The sequence below is a fragment of the Physeter macrocephalus genome, chromosome 11, assembly GCF_002837175.3.
Source record: "Physeter macrocephalus isolate SW-GA chromosome 11, ASM283717v5, whole genome shotgun sequence".
NCBI lineage: Eukaryota > Metazoa > Chordata > Mammalia > Artiodactyla > Physeteridae > Physeter > Physeter macrocephalus.
In genome coordinates, this window is record NC_041224.1 from 120,849,714 (window position 1) to 120,871,163 (window position 21,450).

Here is a 21,450-nt window from a genome sequence, read left to right on the forward strand (position 1 = left end):
ACCAGTGGGAGATGATATCTCATTGTAGTTTTGATTTACATTTCTCTAATGATTAGTGATGTTGAGCATCCTTTCCTGTGTTTGTTGGCAATCTGTATATCTTCTTTGGAGAAATGTCTATTTAGGTCTTCTGCCCATTTTTGGGTTTGTTTGTTTTTTTTAATATTGAGCTGCATGAGCTGCTTGTAAATTTTGGAGACTAATCCTTTGTCAGTTGCTTTGTTTGCAAATATTTTCTTCCATTCTGTGGGTTGTCTTTTTGCCTTGTTTATGTTTTCCTTTGCTGTGCAAAAGCTTTTAAGTTTCATTAGGGCCCGTTTGTTTATTTTTGTTCTTATTTCCATTTCTCTAGGAGGTGGGTCAAAAAGGATCTTGCTGTGAATTATGTCATAGTGTGTTCTGCCTATGTTTTCCTCTAGGAGTTTTATAGTGTCTGGGTCTTTAGTTCATTTTGCTTACATTTAAGTCTTTAATCCATTTTGAGTTTATTTTTGTGTATGGTGTTAGGGAGTGTTCTAATTTCATTCTTTTATGTGTAGCTGTCCAGTTTTCCCAGCACCGCTTATTGAGGAGGCTGTTTTTTTCTCCATTGTATAGTCTTGCTTCTGTTATCAAAAATAAGGTGACCATATGTCTGTGGGTTTAACTCTGGGCTTTCTATCCTGTTCCATTGATCTATATTTCTGTTTTTGTGCCAGTACCATACTGTCTTGATTACTGTAGCTTTGTAGTATAGTCTGAAGTCAGGGAGGCTGATTTCTCCAGCTCCGTTTTTCTTTCTCAAGATTGCTTTGGCTATTCGGGGGCTCTTGTGTTTACATACAAACTGTGAAATTTTTTTCTAGTTCTGTGAAAAATGCCATTGGTAGTCTGATAGGGATTGCATTGAATCTGTAGATTGCTTTGGGTAGTATAGTCATTTTCACAATGTTGATTCTTCCAATCCAAGAACATGGTATATCTCTCCATCTGTTTGTATCATCTTTAATTTCTTTCATCAGTGTCTTATAGTTTTCTGCATAGAGGTCTTTTGTCTCCTTACGTAGGTTTATTCCTAGGTATTTTATTCTTTTTGTTGCAATGGTAAATAGGAGTGTTTCCTTCATTTCTTTTTCAGATTTTTCATCATTGGTGTATAGGAATGTAAGAGATTTCTGTGCATCAATTTTGTATCTTGCTACTTTACCAAATTCATTGATTAGCTCTAGTAGTTTTCTGGTAGCATCTTTAGGATTTGCCATGAAGAGTAACCTGTCATCTGCAAACAGTGACAGTTTTACTGCTTCTTTTCAGTTTTGGATTCCTTTTATTTCTTTTTCTTCTCTGATTGCTGCAGCTAAAACTTCCAAAACTATGTTGCATAATAGTTCTGAGAGTGGGCAACCTTGTCTTGTTCCTGATGTTAGAGGAAATGGTTTCCATTTTTCACCATTGAGAACGATGTTGGCTGTGGGTTTGGAGTGTTCCTCCTTCTGTTATATTTTGGAAGAGTTTAAGAGGGATAGGTGTTAGCTCTTCTCTAAATGTCTGATAGAATTCACCTGTGAAGCCATCTGGTCCTGGGCTTTGGTTTGTTGGAAGACTTTTAATCATAGTTTCAATTTCATTACTTGTGATTCGTCTGTTTATATTTTCTATTTCTTCCTGGTTCAGTCTTGGAAGGTTGTGCTTTTCTAAGAATTTGTCCATTTCTTCCACGTTGTCCATTTTATTGGCATATAGTTGCTTGTAGTAATCTCTCATGATCCTTTGTATTTCTGCAGTGTCAGTTGTTACTTCTCTTTTTTCATTTCTAATTCTATTGATTTGAGTCTTCTCCCTTTTTTTCTTGGTGAATCTGGCTAATTCTTTGTCAATTTTGTTAATCTTCTCAAAGAACCAGCGTTTATTTTTATTGATCTTTGCTATTGTTTCCTTCATTTCTTCTTCCTTTATTTTGATCTTATTTTTATGATTTCTTTCCTTCTGCTAACTTCGGGTTTTTTTTTTCTTCTTTCTTTAATTGCTTTCGGTGTAAGATTAGGTTGTTTATTGGAGATGTTTCTTGTTTCTTAAGGTAGGATTGTATTCCTATAAACTTCACTCTTAGAACTGCTTTTGCTGCATCCCATAGGTTTTGGGTCATCGTGTTTTCATTGTCACTTTTTTCTAGGTATTTTTTGATTCCTCTTTGATTTCTTCAGTGAGCTCTTGGTTATTTAGTAGTGTATTGTTTAGCTCCATGTGTTTGTATTATTTACAGATTTTTTTCCTGTAATTGTTATCTAGTCTCAAAGAGTTGTGGTCGGAAAAGATACTTGACATTGTGATCTGTGCATTGGTGAAAATGGAGTGTTAAAGTCCCCTACTATGATTGTGTTACTGTCGATTTCCCCCTTTATGGCTGTTAGCATTTGCCTTATGTATTGAGGTGCTCCTATGTTGGGTGCATAAAGATTTACAATTGTTATATCTTCTTCTTGGATTGATCCCTTGAGCATTATGTAGTGTCCTTCTGTCTCTTGTGATAGTCTTTATTTTAAAGTCTATTTTGTCTGAAATGAGAATTGCTACTGCAGCTTTCTTTTGATTTCCATTTGCATGGAATATCTTTTACCATCCCCTCACTTTCAGTCTGTACGTGTCCCTAGGTCTGAAATGGGTCTCTTGTAGACAGCATATGTATAGGTCTTGTTTTTGTATCCATTCAGCCAGGCTATGTCTTTTGGTTGGAGCATTGAGTCCATTTACATTTAATGTAGTTATCAATATGTATGTTCCTGTTACCATTTTCTCAATTGTTTTGGGTTTGTTATTGTAAGTCCTTCCCTTCTCTTGTGTTTCCTGCCTAGAGAAGTTCCTTTAGCATTTGTTGTGGAGCTGGTTTGGTGGTGCTGAACTCTCTCAGCTTTTGCTTGTCTGTAAAGTTTTAAATTTCTCCATCGAATCTGAATGAGATCCTTGCTGGGTAGAGTAATCTTGGTTGTAGGGTTTTCCCTTTCATCTCTTTAAATATGTCCTGTCACTCCCTTCTGGCTTGCAGAGTTTCTGCTGAAAGAGTAGCTGTTAACCTTATGGGGATTCTCTTGTATGTTATTTGTTGTTTTTTCCTTTGTTGCTTTTAATATATTTTCTTTGCATTTAATTTTTGATAGTTTGATTAATATATGTCTTGGCGTGTTTCTCCTTGGATTTATCCTCTGTGGGACTCTCTGCACTTCCTGAACTTGATTGACTATTTCCTTTCCCTTATTAAGGTAGTTTTCAACTATAATCTCTTCAAATATTTTCTCAGTCCCTTTCTTTTTGTCTTCTTCTTCTTGGACTCCTGTAATTAGAATGTTGGTGCATTTAATGTTATCCCAGAGGTTTCTGAGATTGTCCTCAATTCTTTTCATTCTTTTTTCTTTATTCTGCTCTGCAGTAGTTATTTCCAGTATTTTATCTTCTAGGTCACTTATCCATTCTTCTGCCTCAGTTATTCTGCTATTGATTCCTTCTAGGGAATTTTAAATTTCATTTGTTGTGTTGTTCATCATTGTTTGTTTGTGCTTTAGTTCTTCTAGGTCCTTGTTACACATTTCTTGTATTTTCTCCATTCCGTTTTGAAGATTTTGGATATCTTTACTATCATTCCTCTGAATCCTTTTTCAGCCAGACTGCCTATTTCCTCTTCATTTGTTTGGTCTGGTGGGTTTTTATTTTGCTCCTTCATCTGCTGTGTGTTTCTCTGTCTTCTCATTTTGCTTAACCCACTGTGTTTGGGGTCTCCTTTTTTCAGGTTGAAGTTTCACTTCCTGTTGCTTTTGGTGTCTGCCCCCAGTGTCTAAGGTTGGTCAGTGGGTTTTGAATGCTTCCTGGTGGAGGGGACTGGTGCCTGTGTTCTGGTGGATGAGGGTGGATCTTGTCTTTTTGGTGGGCAGGACTGCATCGGTGGTGTGTTTTAGGGTTTCTGTTACCTTATTATGATTTTAGGCAAGCTTTATGCTAATGAGTGGGGTTGTGTTCCTGTCTTGCTAGTTGTTTGGCCTAGGGGGTCCAGCACTTTATCTTGCTGGTGCTACAGTGCTGGAGACAGTTGAGTGGAGCTTGGTCTTAGAGTTGAGATGGAGACCTCTGGGAGAGCTTTTGCCATTTGATATTACATGGAGCTGGGAGGTCTCTGGTAGAGCAATATCCTGAACTCAGCTCTCTCACCTCAGAGGCACAGGCCTGACACCTGACCGGAGCACCAAGATCCTGTCAGCCACCCGGGTTTTGGGAAGTCTGAGGTCTTCTGCCAGCGTTTAGTAGTTGTTCTGTAGTAGTTGTTCCACATGTAGATGTATTTCTGATGTATTTGTGGGGAGGAAGGTGATCTCCATGTCTTACTCCTTCGCCATCTTGAAGGTCTCCTTCCACATTCTCTTTTTAAAAAGCAATCACTGATTGTTAGTAGGTTCTACTGTTCTGATATCTATAAAGTGCAGTGTTAAAATTTTTGTCCTTGTTACTGTTAAAAGCATTGTTTTAAGTATGTAATAGCTGCTATTCCATCATATTTGAATATTTTGTGCAAGCATATGGTAAAATAGTTCCAAAATCTCTTGTGTGTCACATAGTTTGTCTTTGAAGAATAATGATGAAAGTGACCAGATATCTTTCTGTAATGTCCAGTAATCTCATACCTTACATTGTGCTATAACTACTTTTCATAAATACAACAGAGAGGATGAACAAAAATTCAATGCTGGTGATTCCTAAATTACCCATAGTCTTCTACATATTTGTTCTATTCTTAGTGATAACTGCGTGATACTCTTTTTAAAAATTTATTTATTCATTTATTTTTTTGGCTGCGCTGGGTCTTTGTCACGACATGCAGGCTCTGTGGCGTGCGGGGTTCTCTAGTTGCAGCGCATGGGCTTAGTTGCGGTATGTGGGATCTTAGTTCTCCCACCAGGGATCGAACCCAGGCTCCCTGCATTGGGAGTGCCGAGTCTTAACACCTGGACCACCAGGGAAGTCCCTACGTGATACTTTTAAAAGTTGATTTTCTATTGAATAAATATTTAAAATTTTTGAAATGTTAGTTGAGACCTAAAAATTTCAGCAAACAAAGCAAAAGGATTTTATTCATCATGTATCCACAGGGCTATGAAACTTAGGTCTTGTAGTTGTTTCTATATATCCAAATCTCTGATTACAAGATAGAGAAGCAGCACATTTAATAATAATCATAGTTATTGCAGCAATTCACCCTTACAACAATAAATATTTATATAATTTAATTGACTGCGTTAAAAGTATAAAGCATTTAAGGAAATTTTCATTCCAATTAATATTTAGAATGCTTACTTGTATTTGTCAATGAATAGTTGCATATTGACAGTAACTCCAAATTATATGTTTTGTTCATAATACTGATGTTGATATACTAAAGAGATTCAATGCCAACCTATGAGGTCACAGGATCATCGATTGCTTCTAAGACCAGGGATGTCAGAAATAATGTAGAAGTATCTCTTTGGCTAAATTCCAATGCCGAAGCCAAACTGTGGGTTTTGGCCAAATACTTAGTCTGCAGCCAGACTTTGATGCATCTCTGGTGTTTTCTAGAATTCTACCTTTCCTGTATATTGCTCTTTTGGTAATAATGTTATACTATGAAGCAACAGTAATCATAGGCTTTTAAAAGTATTCCACTATGTAGCTTAAAACTGTTATTTTTTTTTTTATCACAGAGTGTGCAAGCAAGCAGAATTTTATTTGAGAAATTTACATCTGAAAGCAAGGAAAGTGTCATTACTTTAAATCAGCATAGGAGAAGTTCTAGGGTAAGTATAATTTTTATTCTAAATTATGGGTTGGTGGCTTTATGTGACTACAGTTCAGATATTATTTCTAGCGATTTCAGAAATAATTTCTTGATGCTTCCTCATTCTGGGAAATGCCTCAGGATATTCACTAGTGTCTTTGCAGAGGACATGTTTCCTCTTTCAAATTTGTGGTCTTTATGATACTTAGAAGATGTTATTTACTAATCAATAGCAGGATATCTGCTGTGAGTTTTCCTAAAATTCCTAAAATGTCTGGGTTTGCACTCATTTATCACTGCTTGCCCAGGTCTTAAATGATCAAAGGAACATGTTTATGAATCTTTTGACCAAATGCAGGGAGGGAATTGTTTATGGCTATGAAACAGAGTAAAACTGAATTCTCTAAATGGTGATTGGACTCATGCCCATGACGTTATTATCCCTACAGTGTATCTAAATAAACTAATTAATAAACACAATTGGAGAGAAAAGAGATAGCGATTGAGGGAAGAAGAAAGGTATGAAATTTATATTAGTGGTTTAATAAATATCTTGAACGTTATGAGGGACAAACAAGAAAGGGTTTTATTTTTCTTTCCTTAAGGCGTTCAGCCCTTACTCCACTTGGTGATATCTTGGGATGCTGAGTGCCACATAGTAGAGAGTCTTATTGACCTAGGACAAATCAAATCCCCATTCTGGTCAGTTACACTAGGTTTAATACGTGTCTGTGCCTCCTTCCGTATTCCCCATACAGTCAGGTAACACTTTTTTTTGGAGTAATATTTCATTTAATATAGATCACTTTTGCTGTTTTTAACATACATCACTATTGCTTATTAAATATTTGTCCTCATATATGTTTTATCTTTTTATTTTTCATTAGTCTGAGTGATATGGGGGTCATATCATTCTTGTTTTATCCACAGCACCTAGAACAGTGACCATCACTTAAAAACATAATTGAACCAACAAATGACACTTTCTAGTTTGGAATGCATAGACTACTCTAGTAGCATTATTATACCTACCTGTCAGATATTACTGTTTTTAACGGCTGTTTCTAATCCATCCTCCCTATTGTCCCCTGCAATGTTCTTAAAACACAGGTGTAATTACAACACTCAATCTCAACAAACTGAATAACTCCACCTATCAAAGTCAGAGTGCTTCACTAAGCCTCATAACCTGGCCTTGACTATATTTTCTATCTTACCTCCCATTATGCTTCTGCTTCCATATAACCCCCAGGTACCCTGTACTCTGCACCAGAGTCCTTGGGGACTAAAATCCCAGCACTTTGACACTTCTCTGTGCTTGTGTAGGCTATTCCTTTGGCCTGGGATGTTCTCAACCCCTTCTCAGTTTATGGAAATGTCACTACCTTTTACAGGCCAGCCCTAATGCTACCTCTTCAAGCTGGTAAATCCGGGTTCCTTTCCATTCTGAATTGACCTCCACCTCTCCTGTGCTCTCTTTACACCTGTTTCATGCTATCTTTACAGTCATTGTTACAGCTGCTTTGGATTATAGTTACTTCTTTATGTCTGTTTCCACCATCATACATGAAATATGTCATTTTTTTTTTTTTTACTTTCTACTCTATTTGGTATGTTAGTACTTCACAACTCTTTTAGTATAATAGTTCTCATAGCAAGTAATAATATTTATGTGGCCTTATGGGGTAAAAGGTTGAGGTTGCTCATGATTTAGAGGAGACTGTTCAGTAGCCACTGAAAAGTAGGAGGAACAGTAGCCGCTCCAGGTCCCATTAGTGCAGCCCCAGGGCTAAGAGGATTAATGGCCCAGCATATCTATGGCACATTTACACACACCTGTGCTACTTTCTGGAAACTTTAGTGTTTGTTATATATGTTGAATTTAAAAAATAAGATAGCTTTCATTATTATACACTTTTCAAAATTAGTTGATGGATTTTAAGCTCTGCTCCCATCTGTGAAGTCAGTGATTTCAAAATCAGTAAGAACCTGTATTTTAATTAGTGTTTCTGCATTTCATTAATTTACTTAAACAGTTATTATTAGCCGATTGTCATATGATATTTTAGTTTACCAAATAGTGTCTAGAGTCAGTGTATATTTGTCATTTGATTATTTCACAGTTTTTTTTCCTAAGAAAATCTGCCTCATTTGAAAATATCCGAAAATGTTTCAGCATGCAATCTCCACAATTAAAGGTATGATAATTTTTCAGTTTTTGTTATTCAAAAGAAATGTTTACATTTCTAGTAATAATCACCACCTATGCTTTTTGTTGGCTTTCCTGAAATAGTGTGATCACTTGATTCATCCAGAGTTGACTGAAATTTTGGATTCAACTGTGTATTTGGTAGCCCCTGTAAGATTGTTGTTCATAGTGCTAACTGAAGATTTTCAACATCTCTTGGAAGTGTCTCATATTCATACTTTGATTTTACTTGGTATATTATAAATCAAGTCACTTATAATATTGATCTACACTTGCATTGGGCTCACAGTGTTATTGCATTTTCATGGACTCTATTCCAGTTTGGTCTTGAGCTACACAATATACTGATAAGAGGGAAGATGAGACAGATACTATCCTTGTTTTATATATGAAAAAGCAATGGTCAGAAAGTGATAAGTGGCAGAGCTAGTACTTAAACCCACACCTTCTCTTACCAAACGCAATGGACTTTCCTCTGCAACAAGAATCCATAAGCGTTTTTGAGTGCTGATCGTAGATTTAGTGGCATTGGCAGATAGCTCCCAGCTTTTGTTTTTCTCTCTGAAATCTGACACTCAGTTTCCTTGATTCTCCATGTTACTTGCTTCTAACTTGCTTTTAACCTGCGTAACTTTAGCCTGCTTCCTATTTCATTTCTGGCATTCTTCTTTCTTACCAACTTTTTGATTGTTCTATTTTGTATCCCTGTACACTGACACCATCCTTAAGATTTTTCTATTGACATATAATTAATATATAACATTATATTAGTTTCAGGTGTACCACATAATTATTTGATGCCTGTGTATATTGTGAAATGATCATCACAGTAAGTCTAGTTAACATCCATCATCCCACATATTTACACCATTTTTCTTGTGCTGAGAACTTCTAAGAGCTACTTTCTTAGCAACTTTCAAATATACAATACAGTATTTTAACTGTAATCACCATGCTGTATATTAAATCACCCCCAGGACTTATTTATTTTATAACTAAAAGTTTGTACCTTTTGACCACCACACCCAGTTTGCCCATCTCCTACTCCCTGCCTCTGGCAACCATGAATCTGTTCTCTGTATCTATGAGGGTTTTTTTGTTGTTGTTTGTTTGTTTTTAGATTTTACATATAAGTGAGGTCATACAGTATTTCTCTTTCTCTATCTGACTTATTTCATTTAGCACAATGTCCTCAAGGTCCATCCATGTCATTGCCAGTGGCAGGATTTCCTTCTTTTTTATGGCTGAATGACATTCTATTGTGTGTGTATATCTATATCTGTATCTATATCTAGATCACATTTTCTTTATTCATTCATCTGTTGATAGGTAGATTGTTTCCATATCTTGGCTTTCGTGAATGATGTGGCTATGAAAATGGGAGTGTGGATATCTCTTCAAGATCCTGATTTCATTTCCTTTGGATATATACCCAGAAGTGGGATTGCTGGATCATATTGTAGTTCTATTTTTAATTTTTTGAAGAGTCTCCATGCTGTTTCCATAGTGGCTGTACCAATTTACATTTCCCACAACAGTGTACAAGGGTTCCAACACTTGAACTCACACTTCCAACACAGCCTCACCAACACTTGATGTCTCTTTTTTTTTTCTTGTTTTTTTTTCTTGTCTTTTTGATAATAGCTATTCTAACAGGTGTGAGGTGATATCTCACTGTGATTTTTATTTGCATTTCCCTGATAATTAGTAACATTGAGCATCTTTTCATGAACCAGTTGGCCATTTGCATGTCTTCTTGGGAAAAATCTCTACTGAGTTTCTTTGCCCATTTTTAAATTGGATTGTTTGTTTTTCTTGCTATCGAGTTGGAAGAGTTTCTTACATATTTTGGAATTAACTCCTTATGAGATAATTGGTTTGTAAATATTTTCTCCCATTTCATAGGTTGCCTTTTCATTCTGCAGATTGTTTATTTTGCTGTGCAGAGGCTTTTAAGTTTGATATAGTCCCACTTGTTTATTTTTGCTTTTGTTGCTTGTGCTTTTGGTGTCATATCCAAAAAATCATCACCAAGACCAACATCAAGGAACTTTTCCCTGTGATTTCTTCTAGTTTTACAGTTTCAGGTGTTACATTTAAGTTTTTAATTCATTTTGAGTTAATTTTTATGTGTAGTGTAAGGTAGGAGTCCAATTTCATTCTTTAGATGTGAATATTCAATTTTCCCAGGACAGTTTATTGAAGAACCTATACTTTCACCATTGAGTATTGCTGGCTCCCTTGTCAAATATTAGTTGACTATATATGCATGGGATAATTTCTGAGATACTGATTCTGTTCCATTGGTCTTGTATCTGTTTTTATGCCAGCACCATACTGCTTTGATTACTATAGCTTTGTAATAAAGTTTGAAATTAGGAATTCTTATGCCTCCAATTTTTTTCTTCTTTCTCAGAATTCCTTTGGCTATTTGGGGTCTTTTGTGGTTCCATATGAATTTTAAGATTGTTTTTTCTATTTTTGTGAAATATGCTATTGGAATTTTGAAGGTATTGTCTTGCATCTATAGATGCTTTGGGTGGTGTGGATATTCAAAAATACTAATTCTGATTCACGAATGTGAGATATCTTTTTATTATATTTATTTGTGTCTTCACCTTCTTTCATCAATGTAATTTTTAGTGTACAAATTTTTCATCTCCTTGGTTAAATTTATTCCTAAGTATTTTATTATTTTTGATACTATTGTAAATGAGATTACTTTATTTCTTTTTCAAATAATTCATTGTTAGTAAGTAGAAATACAACTGATTTTTGTATGTTGCTTTTGTATCCTGCAACTTACTGAATTCATTGATTAGTTCTAACAGTTTTTTCGTGGAGTCTTTAGAGTTTTCTCTATATATGATCCTATGATCTGCATACAGAGACAGTTTTACTTCTTCCTTTCAGATTTGGATGGATTTTCCCCTTTTTCTTTCCTACTTGCTTTGGCTAGGATTTCCAGTACTATGTTGAATAAAAGTGGCAAGAGTGAGCACTCTTGTTTCTGATTTTAGTGGGAAAGCTTTCAACCTTTCACTATTGAGTATGAAGTTAGCTGTGAGTTTGTCATTTATGGCCTTTATTGTGTTGAGGTATGTTCCCTCTATAGCCACTTTGTTGAGAATTTTTATCATGAAAGGATGTTGAACTTTGTGATATGATTTTTACATGTTTATTGAGTTGATCATATGATCTTTATGTTTCATTCTATTAATGTGATGTATCACACCTATTGATTTGTGTATGTTGAATGATCCTTGCATCCAAGGGATAAATCTTATGTAATCATGTTGTATGATCTGTTTAATGTGCTGTTGAATTTTTTGCTAGTATTTTCTTGAGAATTTTTGCATCTATATTCATGGAATATTAGTTATAGAAAGAAGGAAATCTTGCCTTTTGTGACAACATGCATGGACCATGGGGCATTATGATAAATGAGAGAGAAAGGGGAACTGGGTTTAAGATGGCAGCATAGGAAGACCCTGAACTGACCTCCTTCCATGACACAATAAATTTGAAGCTATATATGGAATAATTTTCCTCCAAAAAGGACCTGAGAACTAGATGAAGAGTTCTTCTACAACAAAGATAAAAGAGATAAAAGAGATGCATCTAGGTAATTAGGAGAGCAGAGACATGATCTCACCTGAGACCCCACCTGAGGAATGGAGACCCACAATCAGGAGCGATCCCAAAGCTTTCCCTCAAGGAATGAAGGGAGTGAGCCCACATCAGGAACCCCCACCCTTGGGTCTAGCAATGGAAAGGTGAGCCCCCAAAATGTCTGGTTTTAAAAATCAGTAGGTATTGAGTCCAGGAGAACACTGAACTTTAAGGAATGGAGAACCTTCTCTTAAAGGGCCCCTGCACAGATCCATTTGCCCTGAGATTCAGCACAAAAGCAATAGTTTGAAAAACGCCTAGATCATAAGTGAGGGAGACCCACTTACTGATCTTAAAGCAGCTGCTGGAGAGGCAGGAACCTGTTGGGACTTTCTCTGGGGACAGAAGTGCTGGTGGGCACCATTTTAAAACCTCATTCTAACTCACTGATGAAGGAGTTGCTGGGTGCCATTTTTTGTGTTCTCCTTATAACCTGCTAGCGCCAGTGGGCATGCTCCACCCACCCCACACTGAAACCAGGCCAGGTGAGTGCCCTGAGTACCTCCCAACACACACACTGTGCAGCAGCCATGTTGGAACCGGGTTGGGTGAGTGCACCAAACCCTGTACACCCTATGACACAACTGTGTTGCAGTCAGGCAGGGCAAGTGCCCCAAGTTCCCCCCACCCTGTGCCACAGCAGCCATGCCACAACTGTGCTGGGTGAGCAAGCGCACTAAGCCTTGCTCTCTCTATGTAGTAGCTGTGGCCTTGCTACAGCCAGCAGGTGCACACAGCCCACACAAGGAACGCCCGTTGAATACCTGACTCTGGTGGCCAGGGGAGATTGTGCTTCTGGGTCCCACAGATCATTTTCTACTCAAGACCACTCCTTCAAGACTCAGAGAGGTGCTGTTTTGCCTAATCCATATAGAAAAACACAAAGAGTCAGAGAGAGGAATATGTTCCAAAAGAGTTCAAAGTAATGGTCAAAAGATGTTCACCAAATTTGGGAGAAGAATGGATGAACACAGTGAAAAGAGCAAAGAGATAGAAAATATAAGAAAGTACCAAACTGAACTGAAAAATATACCTGAAGAGTTCAACAGCAAACTTGGTGAAGGAGAAGAATGAATAAACAAGTTGGAATAAAAAGCAACAGAAATCAGTCAGACAGGGCAGCAAAATGAAGAAACAATGTTAAAAAGTGAAGATACTTTAAGGAATCTCTGGTACAACATTAGGCAGAATAACATTCACATTATAGGGGTCCCAGTAGGAGAAGAGAGAGAGAAGGGGCCAGAAAAATTATTTGAAGACATAATGGCTGAAAATTTTCCTAATCTGGAAAAAGACATCCAGGTCCAGGAAACCCAGAGAGTTCCAAATAATATGAACCCAAAGAGAAACACACTAAGACACATTAAAATGAAAAAAGATAAGAATAAAGAGAGAATCTTAAAAGCAGCAAGAGAAAAACAAGTTATTACATACAAGGGAAATCCCATAAGGCTACGAGCAGATTTTTCAGCAGAACCTTTAAAAGCCAGAAGAGAGTGGCATGACATAAAAAAGTGCTGAAAGGGAAAAATTTCCAGCCAAGAATTCTCCACCTCTAAGGTTATTATTCAGAATTGAAGGAGAAATTAAGAGTTTTACAGATAAGCAAAAGCTAAAGGAGTTTACCACTACATCAGCCTTCTATAAAATATTAAAGGGACTTCTGTAAGCTGAAAAGAAAAGGCAGTAATTAATAAAAAGAAAACATGTGAAAGTAAAATTTTCACTAGAACAGGTAAATATATAGTAAAGGTAGTGGATCAGTAACTTATAAAGCAAGTTTGAAAGTTAAAAGACAAAAGTAGTAAAATTAAGTAAAATTACAATAATTAGTTAAGGAAAGCATAAAATAAAAGATGTAAAAGGTGTCATAAAAATATAAAATGTGGGGGGGAGGAGTAAAAATGTAAAGCTTTAGGATGTGTTCAAAGTTGTTATCAAGTTAAAAAAAGATTGCTATATACATAGAATGCTATGTGTGAGCCTCATGGTAACCACAAAGAAAAAACTTGTAAACTCACAAAAGAAAATGAGAAAGGAATCTAAAGCTAACACTAAAGAAAGCCAGAAAACCATAAGGGAACAGAGGAAAAAAAAGAAGAAAGGAACAGAGAAGAACTACAAAAACATCCATAAAGCAATTAAAATGGCAATAAGTACCTACCTATCAATTATTACTTTAAATGTAAATGGACTAAATTCACCAATCAAAAGATATAGAGTGGCTGAATGGATTAAAAGAAAAAAACAAGACTCATCTGTATGCTGCCTACAAGAGACTCATTTTAGAAGTAAGGACACACATGGACTGAATGTGAAGGGATAGAAAAATATTTCATGCAAATGGAAATGAGAAGAAACCTGATATAGCTATACTCATATCAGACAAAATAGCCTTTAAAACAAAGAATGTAATAAAAGACAAAGAAGGGCACTACATAATGATAAAAGGGTCAATCCAAAATGAAGATATAGCATTTACAAATACATATGCACCCAATATAAGAGCATCAAAATATATAAAACAAATATTAATGGACTTAAAGGGAGAAACTGAAAAGAATACAATAAGGAGGGAACTTTAACAGCCCACTTAACATTAATGGATAGATTATCCAGACAGAAAACCAATAAGGAAACATTGGTCTTAAATGACACATTAAACCAGATAGACTTAATAGATTTATAAAGAATATTCCATCCAAAAGCAGTAAAATACACATTCTTCTCATGTGCATATGGAACATTTTGAGGATAGATCACATGTTAGGTCACAGAACAAGTCTCCATACATTCATGAAGATTGAAATCCTACCAAACATTATTTCTGACCACAAAGGTGTGAAACTAGAAATCAATTACAAGTAAAAACCAGGAAAACCACAAAAATGTGGAGATTAAACAACATGCTATTAGACAACCAATGGGTCATGGAAGAAATCAAAGGAGAAATTAAAAAAACATTTAGGGACAAATGAAGACAGAAGTATGGCATAGCAAAATCTATGGGATTCAGCAAAAGGGGTTCTAAGAGGGACTTTTGTAGCACTACAGTCCTACCACAAGAAACAAGAAAAATCTCAATCTAACTTTACATCTAAAGGAACTAGAAAGAGAGGGAAAAAAATGAAGCTGAAAGTTGGTAGAAGGAAGGAAAAAATAAAGGTCAGAGTGGAAATAAATCGAGACTAAAACGACAATATGAAAGATCAGTGAAACTTAGCTGGTTCCTTGAGAAGATAAGCAGAATTAACAAGCCTTTTCTTGACTACCCAAGAAAAAAAGAGAGAGGCTTTAAATAAATAAGATAAGAAATGAAAGAGAAGTTACAATTGATACCACAGAAATGCAAAGGATCATAAGAGAATACTATGAACAATTATATGCCAACAAAGTGTACAACCCAGAAGAGAGACAAATTTCTAGAAACATACAATCTACCAAGGCTGAATCATGAAGAAATAGAAAACCTGAATAGACTGATTACTAATAAAGAGATTGAATTGGTAATCAAAAACCTCCCTCACTGGTGAATTTTTCCAAACATTCAAAGAAGATTTAATACCTATCCTTCTCAAACTCTTACAAAAAACTGAAGAGGAGGGAAACCTTCCAAACACATTGTGTAAGGCCAGCATTCCCCTGATACCAACACCAGACGAGGGCACCACACACACAAAAAAGAAAGAAAATACCAATTTTTTTTTGAACATAGACACAAAAATCCTCAACAAAATATTAGCAAACTGAATTCAACAGTACATTAAAAGGATCATACACCATGATCAAATGGGTTTTATCCTAGGAATGCAAGGATGGTTCAACACCTGCAAATCAATCAACATGATGCATCTCATTAATAAAATAAAGGATAAAAATCATATGATCATCTCAATAGATGCAGAAAAAGCATTTGACAGAATTCAACATCCATTTATGAAAAAAACTCTCAACAAAGCAGGTATAGAGGGAACATACCTCAATATAAAAATGTCATATGACAAACCCAAACCTAACATCATACTCAGTGGTGAAAAGCTGAAAGCTTTTTGCCTAAGATCAGAAAGAAGACAAGGATGCTCACTCTTGTTACTTCTGTTCAATGTAATATGGAAATCTTAGCCACAGCAATTAGGCAAGAAAAAGAAACAAAAGACATCCAAGTTGGAAAGGAAGAAGAAAATCTGTCATTATTTGCAGATGATATGATACTATATATAGAAAACTCTAAAGATACCACCAAAAAACTGTTAGAACTAATAAATGAAATCAGTAGTCACAGGATACAAAATCTATATACAGAAATCTATGGTGTTTCTATGAACTAATAATGAACTATCAGAGAGAGAAAATAAGAAAACAACCCCATTTACAATTGCATCAAAAAGAATTAAAATACCTAGGAATAAATTTGACCCAGGAAATGAAAGACTTGTACACTGAAAACTATAAGACACTGATGAAAAAAACTGATGAAGACACAAGTAAATGGAAAGATGTTCTGTGCTCATGGAATGGAAGAATTAATATTGTTCAAATGTCCATACTACCCAAAGCAATGTACAGATTCAGTGTAATCATTACCAAAATTCCAATGACATTTTTCACAGAACTAGAGCAAATAATTCCAAAATTTTGTATAGAACCACAAAAGATCCTGAATAGGCAAAATAATCTTGAGAAAGAAGAACAAAACTGGAGGTATCACACTCCCTGATTTCAACCTATACTACAAAATTATAGTAATCATAAAGTATTGTATAGGCATAGACACACAGATCAATGGAACAGAATTGAGAGCCCAGAAATAAACCTACACATATATGGACAATTAATTTACAACAAAGGAGTCAAGAACACACAATGAAGTAAGGACAGTCTCTTCAATTAAGTGGTATTTGGAAAACTGGACAGCCACATGCAAAAGAAGGAAACTAGACCACTGTCTTATACCATACACAGAAAACTGAAAATGGGTTAAAGACTTGAATGTAAGACCTGAAATCATAAATTCTAGAAGAGGGCATGGATGGTAATATCATTGACATTTGTCTTAGCAATGTTTTTATTGCTCTGATTCTGAAGGCAAGGGAAACAAAAGCAAATATAAACAAATGGAACTACATCAAACTATAAAGCTTCTGCACAGTGAAGGACACCATGATCAAAACAAAAAGGTAACCTATTGAATGGGAGAAAATATTTGAAAATTATGTATCTGATAAGGGGTTAATATCCAAAATACATAAAGAATTCATACAACTCAACAACACAAAAACAACATGATTAAAAATGGGCAGAGGATCTTAATAGACATTTTTCCAAAGAAGATATACAGGTAGCCCAACAGGCACATGAAAAGATGTTCAACATCACTAATTATTAGGGAAATGCAAATCAAAACCAGTGAGCTATTACCTCACACCTGTTAGAATGGCTATTATCCAGAAGGCAAGAAATAACAAGTATTGTAGAGGATGGGGGAAAAAAGGGAACCTTCTTACACTGTTAGTGAGATTGTAAACTGGTGCAGCCACTATGGAAAACAGTATGGAGGTTCCTCAAAAAATTAAGAATAGAATTATCATGTGATCTGGGTATTCCACTTCTGGGTGTTTGTCCAAAGAATATGAAAACAATAATTGGAAAAGCTATATGCACTTCTAAGTTCATTGCAGCATTATTTATAATTGCTGAAATATGGAAACAACCTAAGTGTGCATCCATGGATGAATGAATAAAGAAGGTGTGGCATATATATATATATATATATATATATATATATATACATACATACATAGTGGTGTATATATATATGTGTAAACCTAAGTGTGCATCCATGGATGAATGAATAAAGAAGGTGTGGCATATATATATATATATATATATATATATATATATATATATATACACACATACATACATAGTGGTGTATATATATATGTGTATATATATATGTATACACATATATATGTGTGTGTGTCTTATACATATACATGCACACACACAATGGACTACTACTCATCCATAAAAAGAATGAAATCTTGTCACTTGTGACAACATGGATGGACTTTGAGGGTATTATTCTAGGTGAAATAAGTCAGAAGGAAAAAGACAAATGTCATATGATTTCACTCATGTGTGGAATTTAAAACGAAACAAAACCAAAATAAATAAATAAACAAATCAAAACCAAAAGAAACTCATAGATACAGAGAGCAGATTGTTGGTTACCAGAGGAGAAGGGGCCTTGGGGGGTGAGGAAAAGGGGTGAAGGGGGTCAGTTTTATGGTGATGGACGGTAGACTTTGGGGATGGTCACTTTGTAGTATATACAGATGTTGAATGAGAGTGTTGTACACCTGAAACTTACATAATAAAAAGTATAATGATAAATACTGTTCTTACTTATATGTGGAATCTAAAAAGAAGAACTTATAGAAACATAGAGTAGAATTGTGGTTGCAAGGGCTGCGGCAGGAGAAGAGGAATGAGGAGATGTTTGTCAATGGGTATAAACCTTCATTTATAAGATAAATTCTGGGGCTCTAAGGTACAGCATGGTGACTATAATTAACAATACTATATTATATACTTGCAAGTTGTTAAAAGAGTAGATCTTAAATGTTATCACACAAAAACAATGGTAATTATATGAGGGGATTGGGGTGTTAACTAACCTTATCGTGATAATCATTTCACAGTATATATGTTTATCATATCATTACACAGCATACCTTAAGCTTATATATGTTATATGTCAATAATATCTCAGTAAAGCTGGAAAACAAGCAAAAAACCCAAACGTACCTGGTAGTTCTGCTTTATAGTTATAGATTCTGTCAATAATTCCTTCTCAAGTGTTCTACAGAGCTGCATAATTCATAGCTAGTCAGCAAGTGGGGAATATGAAAATCTTACATTCTACTTTTTTTCAGGCTGTTCTACTTTTTCTTGGTACATACATATGTGTTTATTTTTCTTGATATATACATACACATACATATATTCGATAGTCTGTATTTCTCTGTTCTCTATTCTAATTACATACTGAGTTGAATACAATTTCTTGAGATGGGGGAAGTATATATAGTAAGTCACAGAGAGGGTCAATATCCCTATTGCACTTTAGTACATCTTAAAGTATATAACTTTTGGAAGTTGGTTCTCTAATGATTAGATAAAATGAATATTAGGCTGAAATTCTGTTATTTAAGCCTGTAAGTATTGAATTGAAAATAATTGAATACTATGTATAGAAATTCAATATTGTTAAGGTGCTTTTGAAAATAGACTTGCAAATTGATTTTATTTATTTATGTATTTATTTATGGCTGCATTGGGTCTTCATTGCTGTGCACAGGCTTTCTCTAGTTGCAGTGAGCGGGGGCTACTCTTCATTGTGGTGCATGGGCTTCTTATTGCGGTGGCTTCTCTTGTTGTGGAGCACGGGCTCTAGGCACATGGGCTTCAGTAGTTGTGGCATATGGGCTCAGTAGTTGTGGCTTGCGGTCTCTAGAGCACAGGCTCAGTAGTTGTGCCGCACGGGCTTAGTTGCTCCGCAGTATGTGGGATCTTCCCGGACCAGGGATGGAGCCCATGTCCCCTGTATTGGCAGGCGGATTCTTAACCACTGTGCCACCAGGGAAGTCCCACAAATTGATTTTATAAGTTAAGGCATTTTAATAATTTTTGCCCATTCTACCACTTGTTTTTTCATTAAACTAAAAGTAGAGCACGTACTTTATTTGGATATGTAAAGAGCATTCATTTTTAATTAAGAATATATAAAATCACAATTAATTCATATCTACTTTATGGTGTTACTTTTATGTAGCTAATGCAATGTCATGTGACCAAATTATTGCACTTTGCTTTAACTAACCCACTGTTAGCTTATAATCTCATTTTTGAAAAACATCAAGAATAGATGATTTAAAATTTTTCAATAGTGACCAAATTACATTAATAGCAATTGTAACTGAATTAATTTTAAGTATACAGCAACTAAATTGATTTTATATTTTTTCTGTTTCTTTGTCTCCTTATAAATAAGAGAGTAAAATCTGCAGTTGAGTTGAAGAAGGAGGAGACCATAACTCCATTAGAGATTAAGGATGGCATGCAAAGCAATATGAAAGAGGTGATCTTTCAAAAAACAAAGGAGTTGGAACATTGGATGGCTGAGCAAAATGAAACTGAGGAACCCGTCTCTGTGAAAGAAAATATAGATACTATCTTAGACAACATGCAGGGAAGATACAGTTCGAGAGACCTATCTCTCTCTCTCATTGAAGCATCTAGACAAGCTGGCATTACTTATGTTTATCCCAAGAAAAAGAAGATGAAACTGAAGAAAGGATTAAGACTCAGTAAACTTACACTTGTGTATGATGAGTTATCCAAGCCTCCAAAAACTCTTAAAAGGTCTTGTTTAATCAGCAATTGTTATAGTTTAAGAAATGTATTATGGTTTGGGCCTTAATTTTATAATTCACTCATTGAAGGATCCTTTTGTGTGTGTATTTCCTGGGCCCATCTCTGGTACCAATTAATTTATCAGTCAAGGTCCCAGGAGTAAACAGCACTCTCAATTTAGAATAATTCTAGGAAGGTATAACAAGGGCAATTTACAAAGATGTCAGGGCATAGGGAAACCACAAATGATAGAGTAGTATTCTGGGACTATGAATAATAGAGCCAATCTCTACCCCTAAGTATGAGAGGACAAAAAGAGGGAGTGATTACTAGAACCTGGAAGAAAGAAATTGTATGGAAAGGATTTCCTTGAAATAAGTAGTGAACTTTGGTCAAAGATCATGGCCAGTGTGAGGCAACCCTTCAGGAGGGGACCAGAGGAATAAATACTTTGACTTCACTCTTTCCCTTTTCAGGGCTCCTAATTGGACATAGTTGATTAGACGACAGCAAGGGATCCTATGTCTGTAGTCTGTACAGACTAGTACCCCAGGGCAAAGAGCAAGGTAGAGAAGGATAGAGATAAATGTGCAGGTGGAAACGAAACCTATTTGGCACAGATGGTCTTTCTAAGGTGGCATTTGACCAGAAATAGTAATTGAGAAGGAGTCAGCCACTCAGAAGGACTGGAAAATGCAATACCCTTGAGGCTTGCTCTGTGCCTGGAACAGTGGAAGGCGAGAAAGTAGTGTTATTAGAGATATTTGCTGGGGTCTTATCATGTGGAGTCTTGTAGACTATGGTGAAAAGTTTGATTTGTATTCTAGGTACTAGAGAAAACTCTTGGAGGGAGTGACATGATCTGATTTACATTTGTTTAAAAAAAAAACATGCTAGCTGCCATGTGGAGAATGGATGAGACCAAGAGGAGAAGCAGGGAACTAAGAAGTTATTGTACTCTAGACAGCAGAGATGATGGTGGCTTGCACTAGAGTGTAGAGAAGAGTGGGGAGTGTCACAGAGTAAGGAAAGGGAAGGGTACTGATTTTTCTCACTTTTATTCTCCTACTTTTAGCACGGATCTTTCTCATAGTACACACTCGGTAAATATTAATGAAATGATGGGATGTGATTTTTTTTTCTTCCCATAGAATGTGTTTATTCTATTTTGTGTGGCTAGTACAGCACCAGCATGCATCAATGCTACTGAATGAAAACTGTGTGGGAAATGGAGAGTTTGAGGAGGATAATCCTAGAAACATACCATTTGAAAGCTTATTACATGTTATCTAATTTGATAGCCTACTAAGTTTGGGATGAAGTCTGGGATTTTTTGTTGTTGTTGTTTGTTTTGTTTTTTTGTGGTATGCGGGCC

At 35.7% G+C, this 21,450-nt stretch overlaps 1 protein-coding gene across 1 annotated transcript in view; it reads left to right on the forward strand.

The window, feature by feature from the left end:
- Positions 1–21,450, forward strand: part of TTC6 (tetratricopeptide repeat domain 6) — a 214,333-nt gene that overhangs the window by 123,871 nt on the left and 69,012 nt on the right. Inside the window, exons 8-10 of the mRNA XM_024114964.2 lie at positions 5,703–5,795; positions 7,900–7,974; positions 19,714–20,084. Of these exons, the coding sequence (XP_023970732.2) occupies positions 5,703–5,795; positions 7,900–7,974; positions 19,714–20,084 (539 nt within the window). The remainder of the gene's footprint in view (positions 1–5,702; positions 5,796–7,899; positions 7,975–19,713; positions 20,085–21,450) is intronic.